The 14,443-nt window shown below is 58.0% G+C and overlaps 1 protein-coding gene across 1 annotated transcript in view; it reads left to right on the top strand.

The window, feature by feature from the left end:
- Positions 1–14,101, top strand: part of IFT43 (intraflagellar transport 43) — an 85,070-nt gene extending 70,969 nt beyond the window's left edge. Inside the window, exons 5-8 of the mRNA XM_062181034.1 lie at positions 12,793–12,865; positions 13,107–13,182; positions 13,567–13,629; positions 13,785–14,101. Of these exons, the coding sequence (XP_062037018.1) occupies positions 12,793–12,865; positions 13,107–13,182; positions 13,567–13,629; positions 13,785–13,904 (332 nt within the window). The 3' untranslated portion in view covers positions 13,905–14,101. The remainder of the gene's footprint in view (positions 1–12,792; positions 12,866–13,106; positions 13,183–13,566; positions 13,630–13,784) is intronic.
- Positions 14,102–14,443: the final 342 nt, after the last annotated feature.

The raw sequence follows: 14,443 nt of genomic DNA, 5'->3' as shown, positions 1-14,443 counted from the left end.
TGTGGTACAAGTTGTTTACCTAATTAGTGACCATGCGTTCAGAAGCAGCAGCGACTCCCATGGGCCAAGAGCAGGCAGGAGGCAGGAAGATACCTTGCAGAGTCCGGAAGGGTGGACGGAGTTGGGTAGCTGGACAAGGATGTGAAACTTGCCCAGGTGAGCTGTCTGGCGTCAGGAGAGACTGTACACGGAGAGCGAGGAAAGGACTTGTGCGACCAAAGCAGAAGCTGGTCTGCAGGGCTCAGCCCTGGTTCCGGGCCATGTCACTGTACCAGCTACCTTTCATGAACTTTGTCAGCCATCCGATTTGCTGATTCTCTTTCCAGCCAGTACTGTGCTTCCTGGAAGGGGGGATTCATGATTGTGGGCTGAAGAGTGAGGAATAGCTGGGGCCCCAGGATGACCTCAGGATACCCCAAATTGTCGGATGGCAAAAATGCCGTCCCCCCAGGTCGGTGACTGTCCCTCCGTGGCAGAATCACCAGCCATGCTCTCAGAACCTGGTTTCCGGTTGGCCTCAGCCTTTGGACCTGTGTCCTGGAGGGTGGCGTGGGTTAGAGGAAGAACGTCTGATCTGAAACAGGGTTGCATTCAGGTGCCACAGGTGACTGTGCGGAAGCCATGTTTGCATTCCACAGTGACTGCTGAACAGTCCTATGTGTGCACGCAGGGCTGGGCACTGGGGATTTGGTGCAGAACACCAGCCGTCCTCACCGTCACGGGGCTTACAGCCTAGTTGGGGACGTGCAGGGTAAAGCAGAGTTGCACAGCTGATTAGTGAGCATGGGGTGCTAAGAGAGAGAGAGAGAGCGAGAGAGAGAGAGAGAGAGAGAGAGAGACGTGGAGGCCTGGTGTGCACTAGGTGGAGAGGGAGACTGCCCTCAAGAAGCAGTTTTAACCTTCCGCTTGAAGCAGGAGTCAAAGTTGCCCAGGAAGGGGGGGGGGGGTGGGAGTTGGAGGGCAGAACGGACAGCAAGTGCCAAGCTGTGTTGCCTCCCGGGCTCCGAGTCCGGCAGCTCTAGGATCCAGCTCTGGGAAAGGAAGCCCTGGGCGGAGTATAACGATGAGCACCACGTCCCATCCGAATGGGAGAAAGGGTTGTCAGCTCAGGAAAAAGCCGAAGCCCAATCAGGCTGAAGTCATCTTTGAACTCACGACTGGATGTGGATTCGGCTTGTGCAGACCTAGAGTCATCGGGACAGAATGTTGCTCCTCCGGGCTAAATTCAAGTTCGAAAAAGATTTCTGAGACCCAGGAATATGTCTTTAAAAGAAGTAGAAAGTCTCCGCAAACAGGAGCTTTAAAAAAATAAAATAAAAAAGAGCCCTTCCCCGTATTTAACCATCGCATTGTGGCCTAGCTCAGCACCGAGAGTGGGGTCCTCACTCCCTCTTCCTGGCACGCCGGCTCCTGGGCACGTGTCATCCCCACTGGACAGAGCCATGCACCTTCACATCCCAAAGCGTGGTTCTGACAGAATTGAGCAACTCAAAACCTTAGGAATAATAAATCCCTGTGGCCCACCAAAAAGTGTTTAATTCCTGAAGGACAAGCCGAGTTGAGCCACTTCTAGCCAGGGGCAATCGGGGACTTAATTCTGCACGTGTAGCAATCTGGATGATCTGAGAGCTCCAAGTTTAAGGGTAATTGCTCAATTTTCTATCCATGTCAACAGGGAAAACAGGTAAAAGTGGCTGAACAGAGCCCGGCAGTGCAGCTGGAAGAGCTGTGCGCTACAGGGCCGACCGCAGACTGAGAGCAGTGCGGTCTATCCGGACCACCCTTCCGTCACCCTCTGTCCGTCTCCGTTCACCTCCATCTCACGGCTTCCTTGCTTAATCTCCTACCGAATGCTTCCTCCCTTCTCCTGCACACAGCAGAGTCGCCCGGAGCCTACACAGCTTTAAATGCAGAGAGAGAAAAGGTGAATGGATTCTTTAAGGACAGATGAACTGGAACTCTGTCTCAGCTCCATCCTCACTCGGTAGGGACGTTCCGTTATGTCCTCCTTAAGCTGAATGCAGCGTGTAGGACTAAGTGGTTCCTAAACCTGCTTCTTCTGCCTCCCTAATTTTTAAAAACTATCAACAACTGCTGCTGATTCTTTTCATTATCATTGTTACTAAAACTCCTTAAAATCCATTTGTTGGAGGGTCAGTGTTGTGTGCACTTGCATTCCCTGTAGGAAGGAATGCAGTAGTGTAGCTGGTTCAAATCCCGGCTGTTCTGCTTCCTCTCCAGCTCCCTGCTAACACGCCTGGAAGGCAGCAGATGATGGTCCAGGTACTTGGGTTCCTGCCACCCTCACGGGAGGTCCAGATGGAGTTCCTGCTTTGACCTGCACAGCCCTGGCTGTCGTAGGCTCGAACCAGTAGATGGAAGATATCCCTCTCTCTGTCTCTGTCATTCTGCATTTCATATAAAATAAATAAATATAGGAAAAAAAATCAATGTGTTGGAGCAGGTTTTTGGTGCAGCAATTAAGATACCACTTGGGACACCCACATTGCATATGGCAGTGCCTGGGTTCAAATCCCATTTCTGCTTCCAATCCCAGCTTCCTGCTCGTGTGCACCCAGGCAGCAACGTGAGGGCTCAGGTACCTGGGTCCCTGCTACCCGTGTAGGGGGCCTGGATCGGGTTCCAGTCTTCCGCCTTTGACCTGAAACTGTTGCAGGCATTTGGGGAGTGAACCAGCAGGTGGGAGATCTCTCTCTGTCTCTCTCTCTCTCTCTGCTTTTCAGATAACTCTTTTAGAAAGAGAGTCACCCAAAGTGCGGACCAGGCCTCCCGCGGTGCTGGCAGAGCTAGGACAGAGTGCTTCATTCCCCGGGTTGTGCCCTGAAGTCTGCAGGTCACCCAGACTTCCCACAAGTCCCATCACGACCACGTGTGCCCAAAACACAGCTGGCAGTCACCTCCCTGCAGTCCCATCCCTTTGTTCATGTGGGCAGCGTCCCTGTGCGATATAACACGAAGAAGGAACACGAGGGGCTTGTGCCACACGCGCACGTGTGTTTGGAGCGAAGTGGGCTGCAGTCACTCGTCCCCAGGATCGCAGAGAGCGAGGCTCCGTCCGCGGGCTGTCGTGCCGGCATCTGTTGGGAGGGCTGTGACTAGTAGCAGATCATCCAGCGTTAAGCAGCAGCAGAAGTGAAAGAGAGTTACTTTATGTCACCCTGACATCACGGTGACAATCGAGGGTGTTTATTCTGGAACTTCCTGGTCTCTGTCCCAGCTGAATGTAAGTCAGGATGGGGGTAGGGCCAAGCAGGTCTCATCTGGCTTTGTGAGACCGTCCCAGAAGAGACCACAGGTGGTGTGGCAGTGCAGCTTTCAGGGCCTGCGCAGGTGTGTCCCCACACAGCTGTGAAGGGAGTGGGCGAGTGGAGAGGGTTGAGAGCGGCTGAGATAGGCCCAGGTGAGGAGGGCCGCGGCCTCCAGGGCTCCTGGGGCCCCTGCTTCTTCCTTTGAGCAGAGGGACGTCGATGTCGAGAGACGGGGACCATAGAGAAAAGGCCTGACAGTTCCCGTACTCAGAACCTCAGCCAGATGTGGCCAGGGGTGGCCCGTGACACTTCCTGTCCCCCAAGTGGTCAGCTGACAGCCGGATGTCCCTCAGAGACGGGAAGGGATGGGCCCGTGTGTGCGTGGGGATGGGTTTGACGAGGTCTCCTCCTTCTGACACTCAACGTGGTGGTGAGTTTCCAAAGAAGAACCCAAGGCAGCACGCCCTGGGGGTGGCAGAGGGAAGGGGGACACTCCTGCCTGCGCCACGGCGAGCAGGTGGTCCTCCTCTCTGGCCGTAGGTCCTCCCGCGGCAGTACACAGGTGGTCAGCGTGTGCGTGGGCCTCCTCGGCTGTGTCTACACACGCACAGCAGGGCGCACACTGGGAATGTGATTCCTAAGTCCATAAGTGCAGTTGACGGACTGGGTTTACCTAAAAGCCCCTTTAAGAGAAAGCTCTTGAAAGATGATTACAGAATTGAGACACCATCATTTAAAAGTGCCCGAGGCAGGCTCCTTTGAAAATCACGGCAGCGGGGGGACAGAGAGAGAGCCACACAGCCCTTGATTGTTGCGCGGCTCCCCCAGGACCCGTCGCCCCCTCCCCCTCCGTTCTCATCTGATAAGACAGCGAGCAGCCCTAAGACTCCCCATCTATCTTATGAAAATCCGATTCGGAGTGGCTGTGATCAAAACCTGCTGGCTGTCACCCGCAGTGGCCTCGCGCGGAGGGAGCCGCTCTGAAGCGTCGTGTATGTGGGGGTGTCACGGGTGGCACCCATCAAAGGAGCCTTTTTTTTTTTTTTAATAAATATATATAAGGAAAAAATACAAAACCCAAGGATTCGGAATGAAAGCAGTGTAGTTTGTCTTGTTGTTTCCAGTGTAACACGAAGAGGATGAAATAAAACCAGACACGCCTGGTTTCTGACATACTTCTGGCAGCGCCGAGCGGGCGCCCACCCCGCTGCACGCACGCCGTGGCCCGCGTCTCACCCCACTGAGGAAGGCAGCCAGTACCTTGGTTGCTGTCCCTTCGAACCACTTCCTTCCGTCCTCGTCACGGCTGAAGTCCCGTGCCCCTCCTTGTCCTGAGCACCTCTCCGGGGCTACAGGCGCGGCAGAAACTCCAGGGGGGTCCTTGCTCAGGGTCTGCAGCAGCCAGTGGCCAATGAGCGGTTTGGTGCTCCCTAGAGGTTGCCACGGCAGGCAACACTGGGCTCATCTCAGGATCTGCTTGCTGGAGGCTCCAAGGCCGAGGGGGTCTTTGCCCCTAGAGAACCCTCGCTGGGCCTGCTTGTCTCCCAGGAGCCACGTGGCATCGCTGGCCAGGCTCAGTGCGGCACAGCTGAGGCCGATTGCTGGGGGGCCCTCCGGGGTCTTGGGGTGGGGGTGGTGGGTTGCATGTGTAGCCCGGCTGCTACGGAAATGTGCTCACCTCCCCCCTTTGGGCACGGCAGTGAGGTCAGTGGATCAGGAGCCGAGTGCCCTCTGTCCACAGCACATCCGGGCTGGGGCCTGAACCAAAGCTGGCTCGCACTTTCCTCTCCGACCATGGCCAGCCGAGAGCCTTGTCGCATCTCGAGGGCCCAGGGCTAGCCTCTGTCCCGTCCTCTTCCTCTCGGAAGGTCTGTGGGCTTTGTCCCCGGCAGCACTGGCTGAGGTTCAGCTCCAGGCGGAAGCAGGGAGGCATTCAAAAAGGGACGGGGTAACCGCCCTCAGCCTGCGCCACCCCCACCCCCACCCCCGCCACCAGGCCCCTTCCTCAGAGACCCACTCTCTGGGCCCCGCCTTTCACCTGCGGTCAGCCACATCTCTCGGCTTCTGCAGTGTGGCTCTCTGGCCACCTTCAGTCCCTCCTCACCTGTCCGTAACGAGCCAAGGATGGACCTAGCTTTAGTCAGCTGAAGTCACCAGGGACAAAAGTCTTCATAGAGCGGACCTGCCAGGGCCCCCGAGATGGGTCTGTGCCCCATGGCCCCTGATGGGGGGAGTGCAGGGGGCCGCCCAGGAGCCCCTCTGAGGCCACCTCTTCCCCTTGTTCCTCCGGGTGTTTGAAGCCTGTTGCCTACTGCTTTCCCCTTTTCTTTTCCTTTTTTTTTTTTTTAAATTCTCTATTTTTTTTCACTTAGAAAAAAAAAATTATTTATACGATTGAGATCCACTAATTAAAGCCATTTTCTGGTATTTGGTTACCAGAGCGTTTGATGTCTCTCTGACAAGACCATGAAATGCACGGGGTGTCCACGGGGACAGAATTTGCTGAACACGGCTCTTTGTAAATGAGGGGACACAGTGTCGCAGCAGCTCATGAATATGAAACGCCCATGATGCCACCTCAGTGGACTCGGGAACACAGATGAATCCTGTCATGTGCTAAATGAGACCAATTTCTTTCACTTAACTTCATCTTCAATCAGACCTTCTTCCATTTGCCTGTTTAAAATTCCCCATACGTGATGCAGAAGGTAACAGCATTCAGTAAAACAAAGTTTTGCAGCTGCAGAGAAAAAAAAAAAAATGATAATGCTCGGTGGTTTGAAGTTGCCAGCTCCCGAAAACACGGCGGTGGTTGTGTCTCCCGCTTACGAGCTCTGTGGACTTGGGGCACAGTATTCGGGGTTTGTCTAGACGGTTCCTGCGGCCAGGGGTGGGGGGGTGGGGCTCCTGCAGTGCTGTGTCCAGATCCTTCCCTGTGGAGAGGTTGTTAAACTTGGCTGTGAATGGTGGATATGGGTACCTAGCAGCTCAGTAGCCAGAGGACTGGGTGGGAAAGAAGCAGGCATTTGCTTCCGGGAGGTGGGGGGTGTCATCAGCAAACTCCCTGGGGAACCTGGGAAGGGGAGCGAACCCCTTGTGTCATTTACCAAAATGAGAAGCTGCTGGGGTGCTTACGACTCCATAGAAACCGACCAAGAAAATCAGCACAGAGTAGAAGCTAAAGGGACTGGCGGTGAGGGGTGGAGTCCCTGCTTGGAGGGGACCCAGGGCCAGTCTGGGGTACCGCCTTTGATGTCTCCTGGCAGCACTTGGGTTGTTGTGATGCAGGTGAAGGGCCTGGTGGGGCTCGGTGTGTCCTCATCGCCCTGTCCAGTCTAGGAGAGCGCTTCCTGTTCTGGCGGTCCCCCGAGAAGCCAGCAGCGCTGGGTCTGGGTGCAGACTGTCACAGATGCGTCACAGAGGCTTGGGGCCAGCTGCACTGGAAGGAGACAGACAAGCATTTCACTGCCAGCAGCGGGGCCGAACTGCCTCCCTCTGGGGCTTTGCCAGGTGGTTCCCGGGCTCGTGTGCGTGCAATGCGGCATCTCAGGGCGTCTGTGAAATGGGTTGTCACTGATGGATTGGTGTAGCTGCAGGTTTCCAGTGCTTCTGTAGGCACTGCGTATTTACATCCGTGGCCTCACCTGGCATTTGGTTTGTTGGATCGATGTTGGGTGGCGGCTACTGAGAGTGCTCATGTCAAAATGAGTTTCCCATTTGACAATCTCTCTTTTGGCCACGAGTGCTTCCTGCTGTTGGTGTGCACGGACGAGCCTCTGTCGGGTGCTTCCGGAGTGGGAGGCAGATGGGCGAAGAGGCCAGGGTGAAGCACTCCTCCTCCGTAACTTTGTCCCCACGGCTCAGGTCCATTGCTCTCAGCGAGGCGAGGCCTTGGCTGTGTGTGACGTCATCAGATCCAGGAGGTGTCCAGAGATCCCACTTGGTGGTTCTTGGGGACGCCCCCACCCGGCAGCTTGAGGAGCAAGGCGGAGACCAGCGTGGCTCTTTGGCCTGGGCCCTTCGGGTTTGCACAGTGTCCAGATTCGGTTCCTCTCCAGCCAGCCTTTCCGTGGCCAGTGCCTGGGCGGCGGCATCACTGGGCTGCGTCTGCTTCAGCTGGCCACCGTCTCGGGGCAGATTTCACGTGCTCCCACCAGGTGGCGCCGTGCACCTGGGGGCTGTGGGAAGCTCTCAGTCCTGCCAGTCCCATCCGGAGGTGATTCACCAACAAGGGCGTGCGTGGGCCGTCGCCTCCTGATTTATTGCTACTTCCTGTGTCCGGAGCTTCCCTCTGCCACGGTGCCATGCTCTGTCTTCGATTTCCCCTGAAGGGGCCTGGCGTAGAGCACACAGCTGATTGATGCGGGCCCGTCCTCGCCCGGCACTGGGCGCTCCCCTGGGCTCTGCACCCCAGGCACACTGGCCTGCTGTGGCGTGGCAAGTGACTTCTCACCTCCTGTGCCTTTGCTGTTGCCCACCTGGCCGAATCCTGCCCCACCTTCGCCTCGCAGCTGTTCTGTGCCCCCCCATGCCTTACCCTGTGCCCCACACTCTGAGTGGGGTCCTCTCTGGGCTGGGTTAAGCACTTGGTGGGACACCCGTGCCTTAGAGCACTGGGTGCTGACTTACAATGAACTGTGGACCAAGGTGCACCCGAGAGCGATGCTGTGTGCAGGTGTCTTCCCACACCGCGTGTGCCACACACGCTCCAGGTCAGTTCTTTCCACTCCGTCCGTAAGACATCGCCAGCCGTGATCACCTCTAGGGAGACGACTGGGTCTCACACAGGGCAGGCCCGGCTCTCATTTTACCGTCCTCTGTAGCTTTTGCATTTGTTCTCACACTTGCTGTCCCTTTTGCTCCCGGAGGGTGAAGCAGTCGGGTCTCCCTGTGGTGTTCCGCCACGGAGTCCGGTTCATCTGCTGTCCGGTGCCACTCTCACTGGGAAGCAGTGCACGCTCTCACTGGGAAGCAGCCCGGTGATTTGCGTGCAAGCCCTCCAGCAGCCTGATGCACCGTGGCGATGTGGGCCACGTGTGTTTGGTTTGTCGCTGGGGCTTGGATCACCTGCCACGGCGTCTTTCTCCCAGAAGGAGCTCAGTCAGGCATCCTTGGATGGGTGAGTGAAGGAATGAGCGAACAAGCAGACATGTGGAGTCCCCCTTCACCCCCCAGGCGTGGCTACCAGGGCCCAGCTTGTGGAGCCTAAGAGACAGTTGGCACGGAGGGTGGGGGGGCAGAAGTGAGGACACCGGTGCCCAGGACACTGGCAGCTCACTGCTGTGCTGCCTGCGCCTTCCCTTCTTACGGGGCTATCCAGGGAGCCCAGCCACCTCCTTCTCCTTGGGGTGGGATAGCGTTTCCGGGGTGCTCAGATAGGCCTGCACTGTGCCTGTAGGGAAGGCAGGGAACAAACGGTGGGGGACGGGCCCCAGCTTGTTTTGGGAACAGAGGACACAGTCACAGAGTAGCAGGTGTCCCACAGGGAGGCGGTTACGTCGAGGATCATCCCTGAAGGCGGTCACGTTGGGAAGGCAGCGTGGGGTTGGGGGTGGAGGGGCCCAGGGCTGCAGCCACGCGGGGTGGAGTTGGAAGCCGGGCTCTCGCTGTCTTCGATGGTTTCACCTGGCAACACCTGCTTGCCCTCACTTAGCTCCCATGTTGCCTCTGAGAAATGCTGATCCCTGGGCGGGACCGAATGGGAGAGTGAAGGTGAGAGCCCCACGTTCCTCTGTGTGCTCGTATTGCAGCCTTGGTGAAGCGAATGAGAAGAGTTCACGAGTATTTTCTGTGCACCGGGCACAGGGCTCGCGCTTTGTTTGGTGAGGATGATTGCATTGTGTGCTTCAAGCAGCCGTGATCACACTCCCCGTCTCACAGAGGGAGAGGATCAGTCACACGGGGGATGTGGCAGAGCCGGGGTGCGACGCCGGCCGAGCTGCCTCACCCTGCTGTCCTTAGCGATTTTCTGAGTGGTCGTGGAGGAGGGCGAGGGGAGGCAAGTGAACCTCGCGGTCAGATTTTCGAAGATGGCAGAAGCTTTCCAGCCGGACTGGAGCTGACCCTGGATCCCTCTTGCCTGTCCTGAGCCTTGCGCGGTAGCCATCAGACCGGCCCCCAGTCCGCATCACACACCGCGGGGCTGCCTGTAGGTCACGGGGGAGGAGGCGGCTTTCTCAGGTCTGTTTTCTTTTTCCTAGGCTTACTCCTGTGGTATATGTGAAAGAGAGAGGATGGGGGCCGGCGCCATGGCTTAACAGGCTAATCCTCCGCCTTGCAGTGCCGGCACACCGGGTTCTAGTCCCGGTTGGGGTGCCGGATTCTATCCCGGTTGCCCCTCTTCCAGGCCAGCTCTCTGCTATGGCCCGGGAAGGCAGTGGAGGATGGCCCAAGTCCTTGGTCCCTGCACCCGCATGGGAGACCAGGAGAAGCACCTGGCTCCTGGCTTCGGATCAGCGAGATGCGCCGGCCGCAGCGGCCATTGGAGGGTGAACCAACGGCAAAAAGGAAGACCTTTCTCTCTGTCTCTCTCTCTCACTATCCACTCTGCCTGTCAAAAAAAAAAAAAAAAAGAGGATGGGGAGGAGGCCAGGAGAAAAAGAAAAGCAGAAAAAATTCCCCAAAACCTACTCTGTCCACACAAGCAAGCCCTTGTCTGTGACTGTGCGTCAGAAACTGGAATCGTGAAGTTCTTTGAAGTTTGCCCCAATCCGGCTCCCCGGCCACCTGTTCCAGTGCGAGCCGGGAGTTGGACGGGCTGCCACTGCTGTGATGGCGCAAGCTGTCACCGCACCGCCACGTTCCAGCTTGCCTTGGCCTGGCTGTCATCGCTGGCGCCGTCCCACTCAGGCGGTTCACCGGGTCCTGCCGGCCACCAGGCTTCCAATTAGAGAGAAGTCCCACTGTGTGGCCAGCCCCACCAGTGCCGCTCTGAGCGGCCCCTTTGCCAGGGCCCGAGCTGACCTCCGATCTGTCACAGATGGGCCGGCCCCACACTCTTTTGTGCACATTTGGAGGAGGGGCATGGGGACCGAGAGGGAAGCCCGTGGGGGCGAGAGGGGCCGTCGGGCCGAAGTGCAGCTCCTCGGCGCTCGGAGAGGCTGGGCAGGGTTGACAGGACCCAAATGCTAAAGTTGTGGAGGGAAAGGGGAGTTTGCAAGGAGCCCGTCCTGAGCCCGATACTCAGCATGGGGCATTTCCTTAGCAACTTCTGAATATTCATCTCAGGCTGCACTCCGCACCGCGAGGAGCCGGGAGCAGCTCACTGGCTGGCTCCGCAACTGTCACCGTGCCGATGGCGTGTGGCACAGCCAGCTCCCCACCCCCACTGCAGGGCCTGGGAGCCTGGCTGGCCCTGGGCTCAGGGCACAGTGTTGTCAGCAGCCCGCACAAAGGACTCTATCAGCCACTCGAGCAGGAGTGACAAAGCCAGCTGACTTTGTGTTACATAGGACACAGAATCTCTGCAGCAGGACTGGGGAATGCAGTCTGAGCCCCCAGCAGCGCCTTCATGGAGGCGGGCACCTGTCAGGTGCGGCTCAGTGTTCTGGGGTGCTGGGGTGTCTCTGTGTATGTCCCCTCTCAGCCACATTCTTCCTCCCTCTGTCTGTTCTCTGCTCTGTCTCTCGTTTTCCAGGTCATCTGTGGCTCTGCGGTCGGCAGTGGTCACAGAGATCTGCAGCTCCCAGCTTGGGGCTGACCGTGATGTGTGCCGGCCTGGCTGGGCGAGAGCGGTGCACGGCCTGGGAGCGGCGAGGGGCTGCCCGGCCGCATTTTCCCTTCTTTCCATGCTCGCAGCTGACTTGGGGATTCCAGGCTGGCCTAGCCCCACTTGGCCTCTTCCCCTGCCCCATCTCTCTCGCTCTCCCTCTCCCTCCCTCCTTCTCTCTCTCTCTCTCTCACTCACTCATTCTTTTTTCTTTAAACTTTGGCTTAAAACCCTACCCCACCCAGTGATACCAGTTTGGAGAACAAAGTGTTTCTCCAGGTGTTAGATTGTCCCCACGAGGAGAGGCACAATTTGGGGACCTTCAGCCGGGAGCCACAGCTCGGTGGTGTGAGATTTCCTGGTTTTGTCGGACTGATGAAAGAAATGGCCCGCTGCCTGCTCCTGCGTCTGTAACCCTGTCCGAGGAGCATAGGGAAGGACAGCCTCAGAGAGCGGGCAGGAGGAGGGGTGTCTTCGGCACTGGCGTTACTTACGCCCCTTATTAGGCCTGGCAAGTGCGGACCCTGGCCACGCCGCAAGGCTGGGGAGCCAGGTTACGGTGTCAGGTGGAGAATGACCTTGACATGCTAACAGGGGGCACTGGCAGCTGCTCGGTGGAGCTGCTGCTCCTGTAGCTCCACTCCGTGAGCAAGTGGCACTCGTAGCGATGCTCACTCGGTGACACTGGGCGTCCTCAGTCACCCTGCCTCTGGCTTGTGCCAGGATCGTTCAGGAGCATCCCTTCTTTCCCACAAGCCCCTCCCCAAGTGCTGCCTGGGGTCTCTTCTTGTTTCTTTCCATTGATCCACTCCGAGAGCTCCTAACCCGACGCATCACCCAAGAAGTCTCAGGGAAATCAGGGCAGGTGTTTGGCATACCGGTTGAGACACTTTGCTTAGGAAGCCCACATCCCATGTTGGAGCACCAGGTTCAAGTCCCAGCCCTGCTCTTGATTCCAACTTCCTGCCAGTGTGCACCCTGGGAGGCAGTGGTGATGGCTCAAGTACTTGGGTTCCTGCCACCCACATGGGAGACGTGGGTTTTGTCCCCCTGGCTTTGACCTGGCCCAGTCCTGGCTGTTGTAGGCATTTGGGACATGAACCAGAAGATGGAAGATTTCTCTGTCTCTCTCTCTCTGCCTGTCTTTTTTTTTTTTAAAGATTTATTTATTTGAGAGACAGAGTTACAAACACAGAGAAGGAGAGAGAGAGAGAGAGAGAGAGGTCTTTCATCTGCTGGTTCATTCCCCAAATGGCCTCAATGGCTAGAGCTGAGCCGATCCGAAGCCAGGAGCCAGAAGTTTCTTCCAGGTCTCCCACATGGGTGCAGGGGCCCAAGGACTTGGGCCATTTTCTGCTGCTTTCCCAGGCCATTAGCAGGGAGCTGGATTGGGAAAAGAGCAATTGGGACAGGAACCAGCACCCACATGGGATACCAGCTCTGCAGGCAGAGGCTTAGCTTACTATGCCACAATGCTGGCCCCATCTGCCTTTCAGATCAAATGAAAAATAAAAATAATACGATCTTAGGGAGAAATACAGATGCAGATCGCTGAGCCCCACCCTGGGTCAGGCCTGGGCTCCAGCAGCCATGGAAGACCCACCCTCAGTTCTGCACACCCCCGGTTCAGAACCACAGCCCTGGGCTGAGAACCCCTGGTGGCCTGAGACTGTGTCCCAGGGCCCAGCGCACCCCCACCTCCAGCCCCCGGGCCAGGTGTTGGTGGGCGTAGCAGAAGGAAGAGGCGGCCGGAGCCCCGTGCACGCTGCCTGCCCCGTGCACGCCGCACACACATCAGCACCACTCTCCTTGCAGACACCCCGATTATCCCGGATCTGGAAGAAGTCCAGGAAGAAGACTTTGTTCTGCAGGTGGCAGCTCCTCCCAGGTACGTCAGAGCGGGTGCGAAGTTGACAAGAAATGGAAAATGTGTGACTCAGTCCCCGCCCTGGGCTGCCCCTGCCCCCGCCGCCCCGTGATGGGCATCGGCCATGCCAGGGCTCCTGCCATGTCCCAGCGTTTTGTTCCCACTCTGGTCGTCTCTGGCTGCCTACCAGGCCCTGGGACCGGTCCAGTCCGAGCCAGTCTGGCCTCCTCCGGGGCCTCCTCGCACTCTGTCTTTCCTTCAGCATCCAGGTAAACCGGGTGATGACCTACCGCGACCTGGACAATGACCTCATGAAGTACTCGGCCTTCCAGAACTTGGTGAGTGGGCTCACCTGGAGGGGTGGGGTCCCAGCAGCACCCACCAGGGACCCCAGGGGCTGCCTGGCGACAGAACCCGTGCAGGAAGCCCCGTCCATGGGTGTCTCACGGCATCCCTGACCCTTCTGCATCTGAGTTGCTGCCGTGGCTGAGATCGTGGCCAACCACGTGGCAGCTGATGGCACAGCAGGCCCCTGTGGCCCTGCCCCGCCCACTCCCCAGCGGCCGCGTGGTCCCCTGGGGTTCTGACTCTGTTAGGGAGGCATTCCTGCCGCTCTCCGTGTGTTGGGAGCGGGGAAGGGGCTGCCACACAAGCTGGCTCTGCCTGGCTGGCCCAGCCCCCCGCGGGCCCAGCCTGGCCCCTCACTGCCCTCACGTTCGCAGGACGGCGAGATCGACCTGAAGCTCCTCAGCAAAGTGCTCTCGCCCGAGCACGAGGTCCGCGAGGTACGGTAGCCGCCACGCCTCCTCCCCCCTCCCAGCCCAGAGCCGCTGCCTCCCAGGATGCCCCGGGCCTCCCCACGCGCGCAGATTGGGGTGGACGCTGGCCACAGCATGGGGAAAGGCTTGGCCGGCCTTACCCGGGGACACCCTGTTGGCAGGATGACGTCAGCTGGGACTGGGACCACCTGTACACCGAGGTGTCGTCGGAGCTCCTCACCGAGTGGGAGCTGCTGCAGGTGGAGAAGGAGGAGCCTGCGGGCGGGGCCAGGCTCACCTGACCCAGGCCTCTGCTTTGGATTTGAAACAAATTAACCAAAATGCAATAAGCTGAAAAACTAAGGGAGCTTGCAAGCAGCTTAGGGTTTTTATATGGATATTTTGTAACAAAAATATTTATTTTCAGTAGACCCCACTGGATCTCTCAGTTGCAATAAATGGCTATTCTGTGGCCGCATCCTCTGATCCTTTGCAGCATCCTCTTGGGGAGATCCCAGTGGAGGGGGCGACTTGGGAGCAGTCTGATGGCAGCTCTGAGCACAACATGTTGCTGCCCCAGCATCGGGGGAAAGTAGATCCAGGAGGGGAGGAACAGGTGCACCTGCTGGCAGTGTGCATGGCTCAGGAGGTCCCAGCACCTGGAGGAGGGCGGGGAGAGGCTGCCCACAGCTGCCCACGCTGCCTGCAGGGGTCCTGGAAGGGCCTGGAAGTTTCCTTTCTGACCATGACCCTCGCCGTGCTGCCGCCTTCCTGTTCCAAGAAGTGTGTGCGGTGAGACCAGGTCAGAGCCGGCCCCTTCCCCACCTCTGCCTGCACCTGT

Source organism: Lepus europaeus, chromosome 22 (assembly GCF_033115175.1).
Source record: "Lepus europaeus isolate LE1 chromosome 22, mLepTim1.pri, whole genome shotgun sequence".
NCBI classification, from domain to species: Eukaryota; Metazoa; Chordata; class Mammalia; order Lagomorpha; family Leporidae; genus Lepus; species Lepus europaeus.
This window is presented reverse-complemented; position numbering and strand designations above follow the sequence as displayed.